The sequence below is a fragment of the Sciurus vulgaris genome (genome assembly GCF_902686455.1).
Source record: "Sciurus vulgaris genome assembly, chromosome: 4".
Lineage (NCBI taxonomy): Eukaryota > Metazoa > Chordata > Mammalia > Rodentia > Sciuridae > Sciurus > Sciurus vulgaris.
In genome coordinates, this window is record NC_136464.1 from 56,972,601 (window position 1) to 56,991,271 (window position 18,671).

The 18,671-nt window shown below is 39.8% G+C and overlaps 1 protein-coding gene across 4 annotated transcripts; it reads left to right on the top strand.

Annotated features, from left to right (window-relative positions):
* The first annotated feature begins 2 nt into the window (after nt 1-2).
* On the top strand, nt 3-15,676 carry SAR1A (secretion associated Ras related GTPase 1A). Of its 4 annotated transcripts, none has more exons than XM_079135823.1 (7): nt 3-101; nt 5,057-5,130; nt 5,256-5,375; nt 5,795-5,860; nt 8,889-8,992; nt 13,090-13,221; nt 14,044-15,676. In XM_079135823.1, the coding sequence occupies exons 2-7, from the start codon at nt 5,073-5,075 to the stop codon at nt 14,158-14,160; spliced, it is 597 nt and encodes a 198-aa protein (XP_078991949.1). In that variant the 5' UTR covers nt 3-101; nt 5,057-5,072; the 3' UTR covers nt 14,161-15,676. The 4 variants fall into 4 exon arrangements, with proteins under 4 accessions (XP_078991949.1, XP_078991947.1, XP_078991948.1 ...); XM_079135821.1 differs by having other exon boundaries at nt 5-115; XM_079135822.1 differs by having other exon boundaries at nt 5-105.
* Nucleotides 15,677-18,671: the final 2,995 nt, after the last annotated feature.

An 18,671-nucleotide genomic window follows, 5' to 3' on the forward strand; every position in this document is an offset into this window, starting at 1 on the left:
ATGACGTATATCCGGTGAGTAGCTGGCGGTCCCGGGTGCTGCTGGTCTGTGTGTTCTGAGGGAGGGTCTCAGCCGCCCGCTGCCGTCGGAGGAGCCCCTTGGTTCGTAAGTCAGGGTACGGTGACGGAGAAGGCAGTGGGGGTCCGAAGAGCTGGGGTGGACCGCGGAGGGGTTCGGGGCGGAGGCCGGCCCCGGCGGGGTTGGGGGGGGAAGTGACACGCAGGCGGTTCTTTGGGGCCACGGGGCTGCTTCTGGGCGGGGACAGGCCGGCTCGCCCGGGTCTGCTCAGTCCCTTGCCGGCCTCTGGGCTCTGGAGTCCACTTGCATTCTTCTCGGGGTCTTGCAGCTGTTTGGCTGGATAACAGTTTCCTTGTGTGTACTTTGCGCTCCAGCTTATGAAACGGTTTCGTGTCTCCGGGCTTGGAGGTGCCTCAGTCTTCGGTGAGGCGGTTGGGAGCTTTTGATCATCCTTGTTTTGTACAGACTCAGGAACTGAGGCACGGCAAGTCCCCGCAGCTAGCAAATGGGAGCGCTTGAACCAGGTCTACAGACTCCTAGTTCAGGGCTCCTCCCCACATCAGCTCTCTGTTGTCATCTGATGTCTTGTGTCAGACCCCGTGTTTTCTCCTTCCGCCTCCCTCTTTTCACCTCTTCGGTGCACGGACAAATTTCTTAATGTGGGTTCAGCACAGATTTCTATTTTCTTCACGATTCTAGCCAATGAGGTCAGAATCGTGAGAGTCGCGCCAAATTGCCTTTATAAATATTCTTTCTTGCTCCTCTTCTTTATCTTTACCCCGAGTCCTAAAGAGGAGGTTTAGGGAGATTTGCCATGGGTTAACATTTACTCCTTCAGCCAAGTAGTTTCCTAGCTAAAAGCCAACTGTCTACTACTTCAGATCTGTTTGGCACGGTGTCTCAAAGTTGTTCTGAGTATGTATAAGAACTGAAGCAAAATTTTTAAAAATGGGAATTTAAGAAAAATCTGGTGTTTTCTCCTTTCAATATTTGTTTGACTCAGAACTGAACTTGGTTTTAGATGCAGCATTGTTTTTGTTGATCTTTAGAACCCTTAAATTTTAGAATACTCTTAACTTGCCATAATGTGATTGTGGGTCAAGAAAATAAGTAGAATACTAGTTATTAACATACCATCCAAAAGGTATGAAGAATTATAAAGACTTCAAAAATTATCATCTATGTAGTTGGTGGATTAAGGAATTTTTTTTCTTTTAATCAGTTTTGTGATTTGGATTTGAATTTTATGTGATATTAACAGGAAGGGCTTTGGCTTTGGTGTTATAAAAGGAGGGTTTAAGCTGGGTGGCTGTAATTCTATTCCAGAGGCTGAGGCAGGAGGATCAGAAGCTCAAGCCAAGCCTGGGGAAGTTAGCAAGATCCCAGAAAATAATAAGGTCGAGCATGGGGGCCATGCCTGTAATCCCAACTGTGAGGGAGACTGACAGGAGGATTCCAAGTTCAAGGCCAGCTTTTGCAACAGACTCAAAAAATAGAAAGGACTGGGCATGTAGCTCAATGGTAGAGTACTTGCCTATTATGTGTGAGGCCCTGGGTTTCAGTCCTGGAACTGTTACTTTTTCAGCTAAGCAGTCCTGAACAAGGTAGCTAACCTAGAAGTGTTAGCATCCTCATCTTGTTAAATGAGGCTAATAAGCCCTGCTTCTGGAGTTGGTATGAGGATGAAATGAGATATATATGCAGGTACTCTGTAAACTCTAAAATGACTGATGAGTTGGTATAAATTCTGAGAATTCAAGAATGGAGATGTGAAGGCCATTTACTTAACTTTTGGTAGCAGTACAACCCAACTCTTTGGGTCCAGTAAAGGCTTGGAGTTTTTGATTGTGGTTTTGTTTTGTTTTTTCAACCTCACCTGAAGTTTCTTCACTCTCCATAGATGGCTTTGTTTGGTGTTTGCGGTGCTGGGAGTAGAACCCAGGACCTTGCACATGCTAGACCAGCATGATAGCACTGAACTACATCCTCATTCCTTTTTATTTTTTATTTTAAGACGGAGTCTCACTAAGTTGCCTAGGCTGACTTCAAACTTGCCATCCTCCTGCCTCAGACTCCAAGTAGCAGGGATTACGGGCATGCCACACTGTACCCATAATAGACTATAGTGATGTCAAAGGAAAATAAGTTGGAAAATCAGAGTAGTCGAGTACTGTGAAAAAGTCCTTCAAGTGTGGGGTTTTCCTCTCATCACCTTTGCAGAATTCACCTGGTTGGGAGTATCTGAAATAATGTGGTAAAAGAACCTAGGAGGGCTGGGACTATAGCTCAGTTGGTAGGGAGCTTGTGTTGCATGCACAAGGCCCTGAGTTCAAACCCCAGCACCCCCCGCCACCCAAAAAACAAAACAGAACAATGTAGGAGCTATGGATGTAGCTCGTGGTAGAGCACTTGCTTATTGTGCACAGAGCTCTTGAGTTCATTCCCCAGTATGTTGGGGGTGGGGACAGTGCAGTGGTGTGTGTGGGGGGAGAATATCAATTATTGACTGCAAACAAGTGTAGTGCAAATTAGTAGAGATGTGTTGTGTTGTAAAGGAGCAGTGGTCAGAGAGTACCTTAATAAGGAGCAGGCCCTCTCTAAAAGTGAGTTGTGCCAGGTGTGGTGGCACACTCCTGTAATCCCAGTGAAATAAATAAATAAAGGTGACTGTGCTTCTTCAAGCAATAGACTGAGGAAAAATAGGGAAGGATGTCTGCTTTGAGGGGACTATGCAGAAAGGCACATTGTTCTTTTACTTGCCTATTGTAAAAGACACTTAGCATGGGAGCTTTGTAAGTGCATTATTTGAGTTTATTTGTGGTACTGGGGATTGAACCCAGGGGCATTTAACCACTGAGATACTCCCCAGTCCTTTTTATTTTTTATTTTGAGACAGGATCTCACTAAGTTGCTTAGGACCTTCCTAAGTTGGTGGGGTTGGTCTCAAACTTGCGATCCTCCTGCCTCAGCCTCCTGAGTCACCAGTATTAACAAGTATGTGCCATCACGCCCAGCCTGTAAGTGCATTTAAGTTATTGGACTTAAAGTGCAGACTAAGTTTCTAAACAAAACTATTATTTAACATGCCAAATGTGATCTATCTTTCTACTAAAATAAATTTCAGTGTTACTGAAAATGGGAGTAGAAGCTTTGATTTAGTTTATTTTCATAAAAGCTTTTCCCTCAGTATGTACCTCCACCCAAATTTTCATGCTTTATTTGTTGCTCTATGTTAAGAGCTATGAAAAGTGTTAGGAAGACCCTAAAGTCTGTAAGTCAGTACTCCATCCTGACAGAAATCCAGTAATTGAATGAAAAAGAAAAACATATGCTGTTTGCATTTTTCAGCTTCCTCTTCATCTAGCAGTCTTTGAAGCACATAGTTGTGACCTGTGTGAGTGCACCAGCTGTCCCAGCTGCTAGAGAGGCTGAGGCAGGAGGTAACTTGAGCCCAGGAGTTCAAAGCCAGCCTAGGCAATAGAAAAGAATATTTTGTGTGCAACCCTTTTACCAATTACTATTTGTGAAAGTTTTTTGTTTGATTACAGTTGATCACATCTAGAATAAAGTCTTGTACTAACACAACTCGTTGTTAATGGAGAGGAGTAAAAGTGGTGATCTTTCTTTTTTTTTCCAGCCCTAAGTCTGAGATATTGAAGCACATACTTAGTGTAACCAGAAAATGACTCTGAGACACCTTAGACTCACCAATGTCTCTAGATTCTTTCCTTTTAACTTCACTCAGAGGTTCTGTTGTTTATTACCAGTGTATTTAGACCTGTAGCTCTGGGTCATTGTTTTGTCTAGGTCTGTGGGAAACTAAGAATAGTTAATTAATTACTAATTAATATATGTACTTGCTCATTATATTAATTAGTGCTAATTAATGTATGTACTTGCTTAGAAAGCTACTATTGTATTATGAATGAGTCTTTGGGTTTTTTTTGTTTTTGTTTTTTCTGGCACTGGTAATTGAACCTAGGGCCACTTTACCACTGATCCACATCCCCAATTCTTTTTATTTTTTATTTTGCTATGTTTACTGAGGCTGGCCTTGAATTTGTGATTCTCCTGTCTCAGTCTCTCCAGTACTGGGATTACAGGGGTGCATACCTACACCTGGCTTATAAATGAATTTTCTTACTTAAATAATTTATGAAGTGGGTTTGAACTTGATTATTTATATTATGAAAGGATTATCTTATTCCTTTATATTTCTATAAAATAGTATGTCTTCTCTTTTTAAAAGTTGAAACATATTTGCAGAAGTGGTTAGACAAATTTTATTTAAGAAGAGATAATACTTAGCCAGGTTCAGTGGTGCATACCTGAAATCCATCAGCTACACAGTAGGCTGAGGCAAGTGGATCAGAAGTTCAAGGCCAACCTGAGCAACTTAGTGAGACCCTGTCTTAAAATAAAATTTAAGAAAGGACTGGCAATACAGCTTAGTATTAGAGCATAGGGCCTATCTTGCTCAGGGCCCTGGGTCCAATCCCCAGTAGGGCATGAAGAGGTTGAAAATGGACCAGGGCAAATTAAGCTAGCCAGTATGATTTTGACTTTGTTTTTAGAGCTGTGCATAAGGATAGGTTAATATGCTTTTCATTCTTATTTTCTACCTATTGTATTTTATGTCCTTTGATCCAGGTGATGAATGACTGATTTCTTAGAGGTGTTATTAAATGGTAGACCTCAGTGGTATCTAGGGAATGTGAATGAGCAGCAGCTGCCTGGAGGAGTGAGTCACGCAGTAAATGAGGAATGTGTATCGTTAACTCATAATTCTCTGAGTATCATAGGTTGATAGCTATTAGGAAACCATGAATTTATGCAGATGCAAGGATCCTCGAAGCTTCCCTTCAGTGTTCAAAATCAATGTCTTAAAGGTAAAAGAGATTAGTTAATCTTTCTTAGACCAGAAGACAGAAGACATGGGATATGAACATGCATCTGAGTCAGGGAATAAGAATTGACTTCTCCAGAACTGTACTGGTATTCAGAAAGCTAATGTTTGCTACTTTCATATTTTATACAGGTAGTAAGCATTAATAATGTCTTTCATCTTTGAGTGGATCTACAATGGCTTCAGCAGTGTGCTCCAGTTCCTAGGTAAAGTCATTTCCTTTAAATATATTAGAGGTTTTATACTATGCATTTCTTCCAGCAATTTAAATATAAGCAGCCTTTGGTATATAGGGAGAGAGTTTACTTTAAAAACTTTTCTTCTCTTTTAGGACTCTACAAGAAATCTGGAAAACTTGTATTCTTGGGTTTGGACAATGCAGGCAAAACCACTCTTCTTCACATGCTCAAAGATGACAGATTGGGCCAGCATGTTCCAACACTACATCCAAGTATGTTTGAAAATACTAGGTGACCTTTTGACCTTTGAAGGTCAATGTCAGGTTTAGTGGATGAATCTCCAGTTAAAGTCATTCTTTTATTAAATGAGGCCCCAGAAGCCAGCTGACTTTGAAGTTACCTTTAGTACATACTCAGATCAGATAATCATAGATCTGAACTTCTGGAACATTGGTCACTCTCTCTTCTCTCTGGTTCTGAAATGGGACATATCTCCCTTATCTCCTAAGAAACAAAATATCTTGGAGAAAAGTAAACTTCTGACTTTAAAATGTGTTAAGAATGTTTTTGCTTCTGTATCTTTTTCTTCACAAAGTGAAAACTTTATCGGGTTTTGCATTAGTGTTGGCTTGCAGTATTGGAAGTTGGGCTTATGGGTGGAAAAATTTATTTCCTCTTGACAATTTTTCAGCATCAGAAGAGCTGACAATTGCTGGAATGACTTTTACAACTTTTGATCTTGGTGGGCATGAGCAAGGTAAGAGACTTAGGGAAGACATGGTATTAATTTATGGTTCATTTTGTACTCACCCCTCACCCCACAAGTGTGTCATTTTTACCTTTTAAGTTGCTTGCATTTAGGATTGGAATGATTTTGTTTTCATATTTGTTTATTTTATTTTATTTTATTTTTTGTGGTACTGGGGATTGAACCCAGGGTGCTCTACCACTGAGCCACATCCCTCATCAGTTTTTATTTTTTGAGACAAGGTCTCACTAAGTTGCTGAGGCTGGCCTTGAATTTGCTATCCTTAGTGCTGGGGTTGTGGCTCAGTGGTATAATGCCTGCCTAGCATGTGTGAGGCACTGGGTTTGATCCTCAGCACCACATATAAATAAATAAATAAAATGTTCATTGACAACTTAAAAAAAAATTGCTATCCTGCTGTCTTACCTTCCTGGGTCATTGGGATTACAGGCAGGAGCCGCTATGCCCATGTTTAGGATTGTGATCTTACTACTTCATTGAAGCTTTTTTATCTACTTACTATTTTTAAGTAACTTCAAACTTGTCAAAAGTTGCATAAATGATACAGGGAATTCTATTCTCTTATAACATTTGTCCATATTTATTAATCTCTCTCTAATAACATTAAAATTTATTTTTTCTGAACAGTTTGTGAATACATCATGCTCCTTTACTCCCTAATACTTTCTTGCCTTTTACCAAAGAAAAAGATTTCTCTTATATAATCATTATAGTTATAAAAATCTAAGATTTTTATTCTTATTTACTCTGTCATATATATTCCTTTTTTTGTCTATCATCCCAGTAATCTCTCTTATTAGCATTTGTGCCTCTTGAATAGACCTGTACAGTATCACAAATTGTATTCAATTTGTCATCTCTCTTGTGTACTTATATTCAATGGAATGTAAGTATGTAGAAAATTAACTTAGTATTCATAAGTAATTTTAAACTTGTCAAAAGTTGCCAAAATAATACAGTGACTACTTGTGACCACTCTGATTTAAACTGATATTTCATATGTTCCACCCATTTGGGACAGTTGGAACCGTTTTTTCCAATTTTTTGCTCTTCTCATAAGTTCCTTTTTCCTTATTCAGGCTGTGTCTTTTTGGTTCACAGATTCCCACCAGGTGTCTTTTATGTACTTTCAAGATCTACAAAATGGGCATCTTTATCTCTTGGACAGATAACATTTGGCAAGACTGTAGGTGTGGGAGTAAAACATTTAAGTTGTAGGAATAAATATTCTGGGAAAGTAGGGAAAAGAAACCACTGACATTCTGTCAGATTTACTCAATTGTTATTGAATGGAGACATCTGTTTGTGGAGCATTTTATTAGGATAAATCTAATATAGTTTTTAAAAAAGTTAAAAATAGGATATTGGTAGTTTCTAATCATCTAGCCTAATAATTCTATAGTTGGTAAGTTCATTAGCATATACATTAATTTTATTCATGTAATATTTATATCCTGAATAATTCTCCATATAATATGGTCACAATCACATAAAATCCTGGGTATTCGGTGTCTTTTCTCCTTCCAAAAAGACTTTGTTACTCTTTACAAATTTAAATTCAGAGCAGAATAAGACAACCTAGATCATTGGGAGAATGCTGAAGAAATAGATACCAGATGTCTTTAGAAACCTGAACTGGGGATAGTAGATTGTTCAGTGTGATAAATTTTGCTTTCAGGTTTTGTTAAAGAAGGGAAGGGAAATGTGTTGATGTATATTGTCCTATTTTTTTTTTTTTTTAAATAGACTGAGGAAAATTTAACAGAAGCACCTTTTAATAATCTAGCCACCATTTTATAGAAGTTACTAAAATACACATCTGGAGGTTTCCTTTTATATTGGCATGGATTTTAACTTCTAGGCTGGGGTGTGGCTTAGTGATAGAATGCTTTCCTAGCATGTACAAGGCCGTGGGTTCAATCCCAGAACTATTAAAAAGGGGGGAAACGTGACGAAAAATGTACATAAAAGAAAAATAAAACTTAGTACAGTCTCAATGCAACAGACAGTATAGAAATATGGAAAGTCAAAAGGAAAGTTCCAGTCTCCTTGCCTCATGTTCAGAGGTATCCAGGTAACTGTTATTAATCCTTTAAATGTAGAGATGGTTCCTTGTTCGTGCCATTCAAGGACTTGACATGGATGGTTTAGAAATATAATGTAATTAAAGGACTTCTTCCCAAATTTCTCACTTCTTGTCACAAAACAACAAGCAAAAAACACAGGGACTGACTTGAAGTATGGAAGTCTGAGTGCCCCCTGAGAGCTGAGTAGATGAGATGTCACCACACCCATATTCTAGTTGGTAAGGAATTAGAAAAAGTTATATGGGTAAGCTGGGCATGGTGGTGCATTCCTGTAATCCCAGCAAGTTGGGAGGCTGAGACAGGAGGATTGAAAGTTTGAGGTCAGCATTAGCAACTTAATAGGTCCCTAAGCAACTTAGCTAGACCTTGTTTCAAAATAAAAGAAAAAGGGTTAGGGATGTGACTCCATGGTAAATCACCCCTGGGTATAGTCCCCATACCAAAGTAAGTAGTTATATGGACAAGTAATTAGTACACTAATGTTTTAACTCAGAGGTTGCAAACAAAATTGACTCCAAAGACAAGACAGGTCATTTAAGTGAGTCAGATTAACTCAGCATAAGACACTAGGGAATAATAAGAGATTTTGGCAAACTGAAGAACTCCAACCTCATCTAAAGAGAAAGGTACCATTTGTTCAGTTCTAGCTGATTATTGACATTTAGGTAAGTAGGCATGGGTTTGCCAGATGATGCTGGTTTTTAAGGAAGGCAGAAGCTCTGATTTTCAAATTTAGAAAAAGAAGTTCAGCTCATAAACCATCAGTTTGCATCCTCTGTTCTGATTTAGTACTGCCCAGGACTAAGAGACTCCATAGGGAGTCTAGCGTTACTGCAGTGTGCCTAAGATGTGCTCATTTTATAGATCATTTAGGTTATTAGTTATTACAGTATATTTTTTTTGATGCAGCTGTAAAATTTGTCTTTTAGCTCGTCGTGTTTGGAAAAATTATCTTCCAGCAATTAATGGGATTGTCTTTCTCGTGGACTGTGCAGATCATTCTCGCCTCATGGAATCCAAAGTTGAGCTTAATGTATGTTTATATTTTTTTCTTTCTTGGCCTTTGTTCTAAAGAATATAGCTCAGTAGTGCCAATATTTAATCATTCCAGTTAGCACGGTAAAAGTCTAAGTCACAATATGTTTTAAAACCCAATGCATGGACTGGGGTTGTGACTTAGTGGTACAGTGCTTACTTAGTATGTGTAAGGCACTGGGTTCTATCCCCAACACCACATAAAAAAATAAAGAAAATCAAGTTATTGTGTCCATCTAAAACTAAAAATAATTTAAAAAAATACAAAAATCCCAAGATGTGCCAGGCGTAGTGGCACACACCTATAATCCCAGTGGTTCAGAAGGCTGAGGCAGGAGGATTGCAAGTTCAAAGCCAGCCTCAGCAACTTAGCAAGGCCCTGAGCAACTTAGACTGTTTCAGAATAAAAATGAAAAGGGCTGGGGATGTAACTTAGTAAAGCACCCCGAGTTCAATTTCTGGTACAAAAAAGCCCCCAAACCCCCAAGGCATTGTTTTTCAATGTCCTGGGAATCTCAGCTTGAACTTGAATAAATTAACTTTGTGCTTTATATCATGGCAGTGACTATTTGACTCAGTTTGCTCAAGGTCTGTTTATGCCTATTGTCCCAGCATAGTTAGTAACCTTACATTTCATGTATCATGTGTTATAAATCTTTATGTAGTATTGGTATAGTGAAACCTGAGAAAAGAGATCAGAGTTCTTTATTTTTTATTTAAAATTTTTTTTTGTACTGGGAATTGAACCCAGGGGTACTTAACCACAGAACCGCATCTCCAGCCCTTTTCTCTATTTTATTTAGAGACAAGGTCTCCCTGAGTTGCCTTGGACCTTGCTGAGTTGCTGAGGCTGGCTTTGAATTTGCAATCCTCCTGCCTCAGCCGCCCAAGCCACTGGGATTATAGGTGTGAGCCACTGTGACCAACTGTATTTTAAAATCTGCCTTCTTAAGGTTGTACCTACCCGTCCTCCCACTGAATGACTTGCTAGATCTTAACAGTCTGTCTTCAGTTTTTTGATTACATGCATCCTTCAAAACTGTCAAGGGGGGCTGGGGAGATAGCTCAGTCGGTAGAGTGCTTGCCTTGTAAGCACAAGGCCCTGAGTTTGATCCCCAGCACCCCCCAAAAAAAAAAAAAAAAAAAAAAACTGTCAAGGACTCACTTCAGGTTTTCTTCTTTATCAACTTTTTTTTTTGGTACTGGGGATTGAACCCAAGGACACTTAACTATATTCCCAACCCTTTTTTATTTTGAGACAGGGTCTCCCTAAGTTGCTCGAGCTCGCAGTTGTTCTGCCTCAGCCTCCCGAGTTGCTGGGATTACAGGGGATTACAGACATGTGCCACTGTGCCTGACTAACATTGCATATTCTTGGCTTGATTATTTCCAAGTGTGTTTTATGTTTATAGCTCTGGTCTTGTGGAATTGCATACAGGACAGTCTCCACTTGTCTTGTTGACATTGGCCATTTTTCATTTCTCTAAACTCTCCTTTACACTCTTGATTTTGATGACTTCTCTCCGGCTTATACATCTCAGTCTTTTCATAAGTGCTTATTCCTTTGTTTAGCCCTTGAATGTGGGTGTTCCCCAGAGTCTCTACTTTCCCCGAGACTAGTTTCATCTCCTCCCGTTCCTTCATCTGCCACCCATAGGTCAATGACTTCCCGACATCTTCTGAACTCTGCCTCATGCACAGTGCTTGTTGCTGGACAGTTCAACCTACTGATCCTGCTTTCCCAGAGGGGAACCTATTCATCTTCCCCACCACTTTCCTAGATACACAGTCCAGAAACCTTTGAATTATTGTAGATTCTTCTACTAAATTGCTAGAAGAAATTATCTCGGACTTGGCATTGCCCTGCTTGAAATTCCTTAACGGTTCTATATCACTTTCAGGATAAAACCCATGAATTTTTAAAAATTTTGTTGTTGTTGTAGATGGACAGTATGCCTCTATTTGTTTGTTTTATTTTTATGTGGTGCTAAGGATCAAACCCAGTGCCTCTCACATGCTAGGCAAGTGTTTCACCACTGAACTACAACCCCAGCCCCAAGTCTGTAAATCTTTTGCATAACTTATGATCTTTTATGATCCTCCCTGTTTTTTTCTTTTTTTTTTTTTTTTGTTCTTTCTTTAGCTTCCTTTTTTCCTGCTGCCTACCTTAAACTGCATTCCAAACATGGAGAACAACTCATCCTTCCTTGAATATGTATAAGTAGCCATTCCCTGCTTAACTTCCTCACTTTTCCCTCCTCTCTCCCCATTCCCAGCCCACCTTCCTTTTTCTATTAAATTTAAAAATATCGTTTAAAAGAGATCTCATTGTTCAGATATGAGCACTTCTGAGAAGCCATCCCTGACTTCTCAGACTGCATTGTCTCCCCCTAGCTGCATGTCTTGTCCTTATTGGTTTCCTCATAGGTCTTTCCCACCTGACTATGAACTTATATGGTGTAGAGACTTTGTTGTGGTTTGGTTATGAGCTGCCCCACAAAGCTCCTTTATTAATTCAGCAGTGAAATGATTGGATTGGGAGATTTATAAACTCATCAGTCCATCCTAGTTTGAATGATCTAACTGGGTGGTAACTAGGCAGTGGTGTATGGCTAGAGGAGGTGGGTCTGGAAGGGTACATCTCCCCTGTGGCCCCTTCTCTTCCCTCTCCCTTTGCTTCCTGACCCTACCATGAACAGCTTTCCTCCACTGGGCCCTTCTCCCACTAGGTGCTTTCTCACCTTAGGCCCAGAGTAGTGACTGGGCATCTGTGAATTGAGACCTCAAACCATGAGCCCCAAATAAACTTTTTCTCCTCTAATTTGTTCTTGTCAGGTATTTTGGTCACAGTGATGCAAAAACTGACTACAACAGACTTGTCTTATTTCTTTGTGACCCCCGCACCCCCAGCAAAGCTTGGGACACATATTAGGCATCTCATTAGTATTTAAATGACAAAGCAGCATCCTCACTCTGATTTTGTCTAGCATTTCCTGGAATTCAAAATGGTCAGAGCATATTCCCCCTTTATCGCTTCAACTCTGCTTTCCTTCCAAGCCTTCTTATCAATTAAAATTTAGATCTCCAGTCTTGAAATCTGTGCCAGCTTTCTCTCCTTTTTTATGTCTTTTAGAATTCACTTCACTTCTTTCTCCAAAATGTCTCATGCACTGTTCATTAAATCTGCTACTTTACAGATCATCATCTTTTACATGAGCACCACATTGTAAATGTGCTCATTTATAATAGATACTATTTGTAAATTCACTGTCCTGTGAGTATAGATTTTTATTCACTCACTTTTGGATCTATGTCTGTAGATTTAGTGCAGCTCTGACTTTTCAGACTGGCACCATAACATGGGTTATCCTTACCTTGTTGCTGCATGTCAACATAAATGCTTTAATGTAGTCAGGCAATACTTCATGTAGCTTCCTCAGTTCTTATCCTACTGCAAAACCATTGCTTTTGTTCTTCCTTTTTATTGCCACTTAGTCTTAGTCCTGCCCTTCCTTTAGAGCCCAGTTTTGGTTTCATATCTTTGCCAAGCCAAATTGTTCATTTCCCTGAATTTGTTTTAGTGTTACTATTTTATCCCCATTCATTGTGACAATCTACTACATTGTGTTTTAGTTCTGTTAACATAAATGTGTTAACATTTATGTGGACATAGAATGTGGACTGGAATGTCTTCTCTTACCCTTCATTCTGCAGCCCGTGCTGTGTCTGAGATGGGGCTTTTCACACACTGGGTACTCAGACATGGATGGTGCCTATATCTCTGAGGCTCCGTAGTCAGAGCATTCATTCTTTTGAATTGTGCAAATGGACAGGACCATCTGAGGATGGTTAGCAAACTAGCTCAAAGTTAAGTTTGGAGCAGTTCTGCTGTCCTGTAAATGGAACCTTAAGTTGAAATTGTTTTGAGGTAGTTAGGGGATTTTTACCAACTGTCATGATGAGTCTTTATTCAGATATAGAAGTGTTCAGATTTTTCACTTTGCATACAATGCCTTATAAGATCAATAGAAGTCAATGTTTTCATTATCTGGTTCATCATTTAGCTTTCTTTTTTTTTCTTAATGCTGTCTTTAGGCTTTAATGACTGATGAAACAATATCCAATGTGCCAATCCTTATCTTGGGAAACAAAATTGACAGAACAGATGCAATCAGTGAAGAAAAACTCCGCGAGATATTTGGGCTTTATGGACAGACCACAGGAAAGGTAAGAGAGAAGTCTTCAGAAGGCATTGAAAGGATGTTCACAACACTTGAAATGCTGATGTTTGGCTCTCTGGATTCTCCTTTCAAAAGTTTAAAGGCTTAGGATTTCTTTTAGTATGGGTATTTTGTAAGCTCACTGAAGGCAGGAGCATGTTCTTAAAGCTTCTTTTTGTGTGTGTTGCTAGTGATCAAACCCAGGGCCTTACACATGCTAGGCAAGTGCTATACTACTGAGCACTGTCCCCAGCCCCTTTTTTAACCTTCTGATACCTATTTCCTTAGGAATTTGAAGAATTAGTAGAAAAGCAATCTTTTGAAAGAACACTTCTTAGCCAGAAAGTGTGGGGTTTTTGTTGTTGTTTTGGGGGGCTGAAGATTGCAGGTTTGAAAGTGAAGCAGTCATTTATGTCACATTCTAAGCATTGGAATCAAAGCACTTGATTATTCTTAGTGTTCCTTGCTGAGAGAAGTGGGACTTCTAATCAGTCCCAGACCTCTCTTGTTCATCAGAAAACATGCTGGCTCCATGGCTCCCAGTATCTGTTTCTTGGTTTGCTGCCATGACTTTCTAGATGAAAGTTAGTGTTCAAAGCAGATGCTCTTAAGAGAGAGAGGGAATGGCTGGGAGTAGAACTGTACTACTTACTGTATCCTGAAAGCAAGAGGCCGGGGAAGGCAGTGCGATGGCTTGGACTACACTTCTGTAATTAATACCACTTCGGTTTGCATTTAAGGAACTGAGTTTCAGACTTTCGTGATGACCCTTTCAAGCTTTTCCACCACAGAGATACTAACAGCTCTTTCTTGGCTTTGCCTCCCTTAGGGGAACGTGACTCTGAAGGAACTGAATGCCCGCCCCATGGAAGTGTTCATGTGCAGTGTGCTCAAGAGGCAAGGCTACGGCGAGGGTTTCCGCTGGCTCTCCCAGTATATTGACTGATGTTTGGACAGTGAAAATAAAAGAGTTTTACTCCTCTGGACTGATCCTATTTACAGCTTCCTCATGAACTTTTCTAATAGAACAAGGAAAGCTCTCCAACCATGTCTGGCGTTGAGAAGCCAAGAGTCTCTGTCAACTCTCATCGCCCAGTGGTGACATGTGCTCTTCTCCACACTGTTGTGAGGTAGTGCTGCCCCATGTGCTGGTGGTGCAGGTCAGTATCCTCGGACTTGGAAGCTGGCAGGATTTGCTGGGTAAGGCTGTGTGCCCTCACAGGACACCTGAGAAGAAAAACACGTCTCACCACTGTGGTTGATTTCAAAAGAAAGTGATTCTATTTTTTAAAGAAAGTGTTGTTAATGTAATTGGTATCCCTCCTAATTTTTTGACTTCATAATATCCTTGGTCCAGAGTTTTCTATTCTTTTTTTTTTTTAATTAGTGAGTGACATTTAGATACTTCATAAAATTATGAACAGTTACACATTAGAGACCAGAGTTCAGGAGGGTGAACTTACTCCTGCTGGGGTGGCAGGTTGGTGAGAGAGGCTCCCCTGAGCTCCCTTGTCTCTGTAACTACCTTGTAGGAGGTGGCATCAGCTTGACCACGGAGAACTGAAAAAGGGGCAGAAACTTGGCCTTATGGTGTGGCAGGTTTCCACTGTGGTCAGCTGGGGTCATTCCTCATCACAGAGTGGGTAACAGATTGTTCACTGTGGAGGAATTAATTATAGAGTGGGTTATTATTATATTATTTTTACTTATAAAGTTACAAATCTCAGCCAATCTTTGCTTTTATACTGTTGTGAAATTTGATTACTCTCTGTAGCATCTTCCTTTCTCATTTTCAGTTATAAAAAGTGAATTTTGCCTCAAGAGAGAGTTGAAAACATCTCTCATGTAGTCAGATACTGCAGGTGTGTCTCAGTTGCGTTTGCAGGGATTCTAGGAGGAAATATTTTGAATAGGAGGACACAGGACAAAGTTAACAGCTTAAAGGCTCTTAATTCTGTGAGTTGAGGACTTAAACATCTGGTATCGTAGCACTTGTGTGAATTTAGGAAAGACTTTCTCAGTGCGCTTTAAAATTTCCACTTGCAGAATTTGGTTTCTCTCTTATGAGGTTCTGTCTTACATCTTTTCTTCTCATCAGTTACCTGTTTTGTTGGTGTTTTAAAGGTTAATATCTGCAGCTTTTCCAGTTTTTTTGGTATGAAATTGCTTTTCTTTGTTCAGAAATAAGCTGGGGGGAGACACCAACCCAGGGACGTCCTATGAGCTCTTCCTGTGGCAGCAGCATCACTGGCGTCAGTATGAAGGCATCAGCGTCCCACGAGGGCAGCGAGCATTTTTATAGCATTCCATTTTCATAGTGCCACGTGTAACATTGGATTTTCATGATCTTAACCCATATTCTACCATGTGGTGAAAGATGATAGGGAATCATCTTAAAGTGGGAGGTATCTATACTCATTTCTTTAATAAAAGATTGGAGATGGTTTCTTCAAAATTGAAAATTGTGATGATGATACTTTTTTGCAAAAGATTGAACTCAGTTCAGTGGATTCTGACTTCAATGGGAGGGTAGGGAGACTGCGGGTAACATTCTCTTGGGGCGAGAGAGGATCATTCTTCAGTTGGATTTCTCATTCTTAGTTTTTAGTACCTTCTTGTTGGGAAAGCATTCTTTTCCACTGCCAGGTCCCAAGTGCAGAGGCTCAATAAAGTATGTCTGGGAAGTGCAAACGTGTTCATAGCAAGCGCAGCTGGAGTAAGACAAAATCGTTGGTTTGGAAAGGGGTCAAAGCCTTAAGTGAACAAATCTAGCGAACAGTGAATGGACTAGGTAGATAACTTGCATACAGTTTTTTCCCTTTGGCTTAAAGATTGTCCATACTTTTCTATCCAAAGACATGAGAAGTAAGATGGCTTCAGTGTTAGTTTTCTGTTCCTCACCCCCACCCCATTTGTCCCTAATCAGTTTGTAGTGAGCTAGAAAACTGTGGACTCTACATAGGACAGCTCTTTGTGAAAGTGGTTTATTTTGGCCACTGGAGAAAGAGGGCATTGAAAAGTCAAGCAGCACCATCAATTTCTTGCCCCACAAAACACTGTCCTATATTGCAATAGTTGAGAAAGCTGCTGAGGAGCTCAGCTTCAGATAGACGAGCAGAGCCTTGGACAAGAACTCCCACGAGCTGAGACCTTTCATTCTGTTTTATCAGTGCATATATGTCTTACTTCAGGAAAAGTAAGACATTCATTTACGAAAGAAAGTCAATCTGTATCCTAAGTGTTTTAATAAAAAGTTAAAACAAACTTGCTATTTCTTTTCTTTTTCATTGATTTATTCTGAGTTTGAGCATATAATCATCTGTTTTGGGGAAGAAAAGCAGAGTTCTTTCATTTACAGAGGAAGAAACATTTAATGTGGATGTAAGAGTCTTGAATTTTGTTTTCAGGAAGAAACAAACAAGCCTGGACTGGTAGATGTAGAAATTTAGTACTGTTGGGGGACCTTGAAGTCTTGTGGACCCAGGGTGGCTGTCATCTGTACAACGGGAGAGGGATGGCAGATGTGTAAGCAGAGTCACTTATTTACCTGCTGGCAGGGAAGCATCCATTTTAGCTCATTTTACTCGACTTGCAGATAATCAGTTGAATGCTACCCTTGGCAAATAAGGCTCCTTGAGCACCTTGAGCATTTAATGGACTTGTGGGAAGCCTTGTTTTCAGAAAACTAAAAATGAGATTCCAAAATAAAATGAGGACAAATAGAATGGGAAACAAAATGCAACAGGTTCTTTACAAACAAGATTTAAACCACCGGAGATGGGCTCTCATGCCCGTTGGTGTGAGAGGATGCCGTGGGTTCCGTGGGGAAATGGGATTGTTTTGTGTGAGGCAGTGGAACATGAGGATCAAAGACGAGCCTGGCACTCTGGTTCTCTCCTTGGCTACTGCTTGCTGTGACTTGGGACTTCTGTATACAGAAACAGAAAAACCTGACGCATAATAGTTCATGCCAGCGGCTTGAGCGTCATTAGGGGAGAATCACTGGACTCTAGAGAGAAAGTCTTAATTGCTCAGAAGTTGAGTTAGGGGAGATTTTGCTGTGATCAAGCTGTCTTCTGTGTCAAAGCCAAAAGAAGACTGTGCCTGCTGTAGAAAGACTGCTTGCTTTCAGATCTGCCTCATATACCATGATCAATTGTTTCTTCAAACAGATTTGTGTCACCAGGAACATGGAAAGCATTATCTTGTGCTGGTGATACACCAAGCAGCATTAGTTTTATTCAAAGAAGTCATGCAAAAGGTTTATGTCATTTGGGGCTGGGTGTGGCTCAGTGGTAGAGTGCTTGCCCAGCATGTTGTGAGGCACTGGGTTCGATCCTCAGCACCACATATAAAATAAAATAACGGTATGTCCATCCACAACTAAACAAATTTTTTAAAAAAGGTTTATGTAATTTAAATAGTAACTTTTTCATTAATACTGACCTAGATGTGCTAGTAATCTTACTAAAGATCAACATTTTAGTGATACAGTGATAAAGCTACCTTCATACAATGTCTAGCTTGTGGTGACTGCTTTGGGGTATCAGGACGTCCCCTCAGGCCCACTTATCCTCAAGATATTTCTTTGGAAAAGTAGGGAAGTTTTATGTTAGCCTAGATTAGAAATGGCAGACTTAACTTTTTGAGGGGCCAACTCTGTCTGCTAGCTGTGTTTGTATGGCCTTTGGGCTAATAAAGATTACACTTTTAAATGGTTGAAAATTATGAATGCTATTTTTTGTAGCAAAAATAATTCAAATTTGTAATTTTTTTTGGTGTATATATTTCTGGGGATTAAACTCAGGGGTAGTTTGCTACTGAACTATGTCCCCAGCCCTTTTTTTATTTTGAGACATAGTCTTGCTAAATTGGGGAGACTGGCCTGGAATTTGCATTACTCCCACCCCAGCCTCCCTAGCAGTTGGATTACAGGTGTGCTACACCATGACAAAATTCATAGTTTTATTGGAACACAGCCATTGCCCTTCCTTTGGCTTTTGTGTGATACAACTCAGGGTTGGGTATTTGTGACAAAGATTGTATGGCCTGCAAAACTTGAACTATTTCCATTCTTGATTTTTACAGAAGAAAAGATTGCTGGGCCTATATAAATCCTGAGTGGTGGTTATAAATGTCATTATGTCAGATGTGCATACTGCAAAATATAGAATTGTATGATTAAAATTTTTGACTTTAGCTACTATTCATCATAGTCAATTTAAAGGACAATTTAATTTAGAGCAAATCTAGTTTCCATGAGATTTGTCAAGTTGAGGCTTTAGCAACAAACGGTCCTAGAGTAATTTTGTGAGTTTTGCGCCCCCTGGTGGTGGTGGTGCTTAGGATTTTACCTTTTTTTTTTTTTTTTTTTTTTTTTTTTGTGCTGGGGATTGAACCCAGGGAAATTAAGCACTGCACTACATTCCTCTTTTTTTTTTTTTTTTTTTTTTTTTT

Bases quoted from the DNA above. Each gene is read 5' to 3' on its own strand.
- SAR1A (XM_079135823.1), top strand. From the start codon at position 5,073: ATGTCTTTCATCTTTGAGTGGATCTACAATGGCTTCAGCAGTGTGCTC. The intron at 5,861-8,888 runs GTAAGAGACTTA...TTTGTCTTTTAG, and splicing joins TCTTGGTGGGCATGAGCAAG to CTCGTCGTGTTTGGAAAAAT. The intron at 13,222-14,043 runs GTAAGAGAGAAG...TGCCTCCCTTAG, and splicing joins ATGGACAGACCACAGGAAAG to GGGAACGTGACTCTGAAGGA.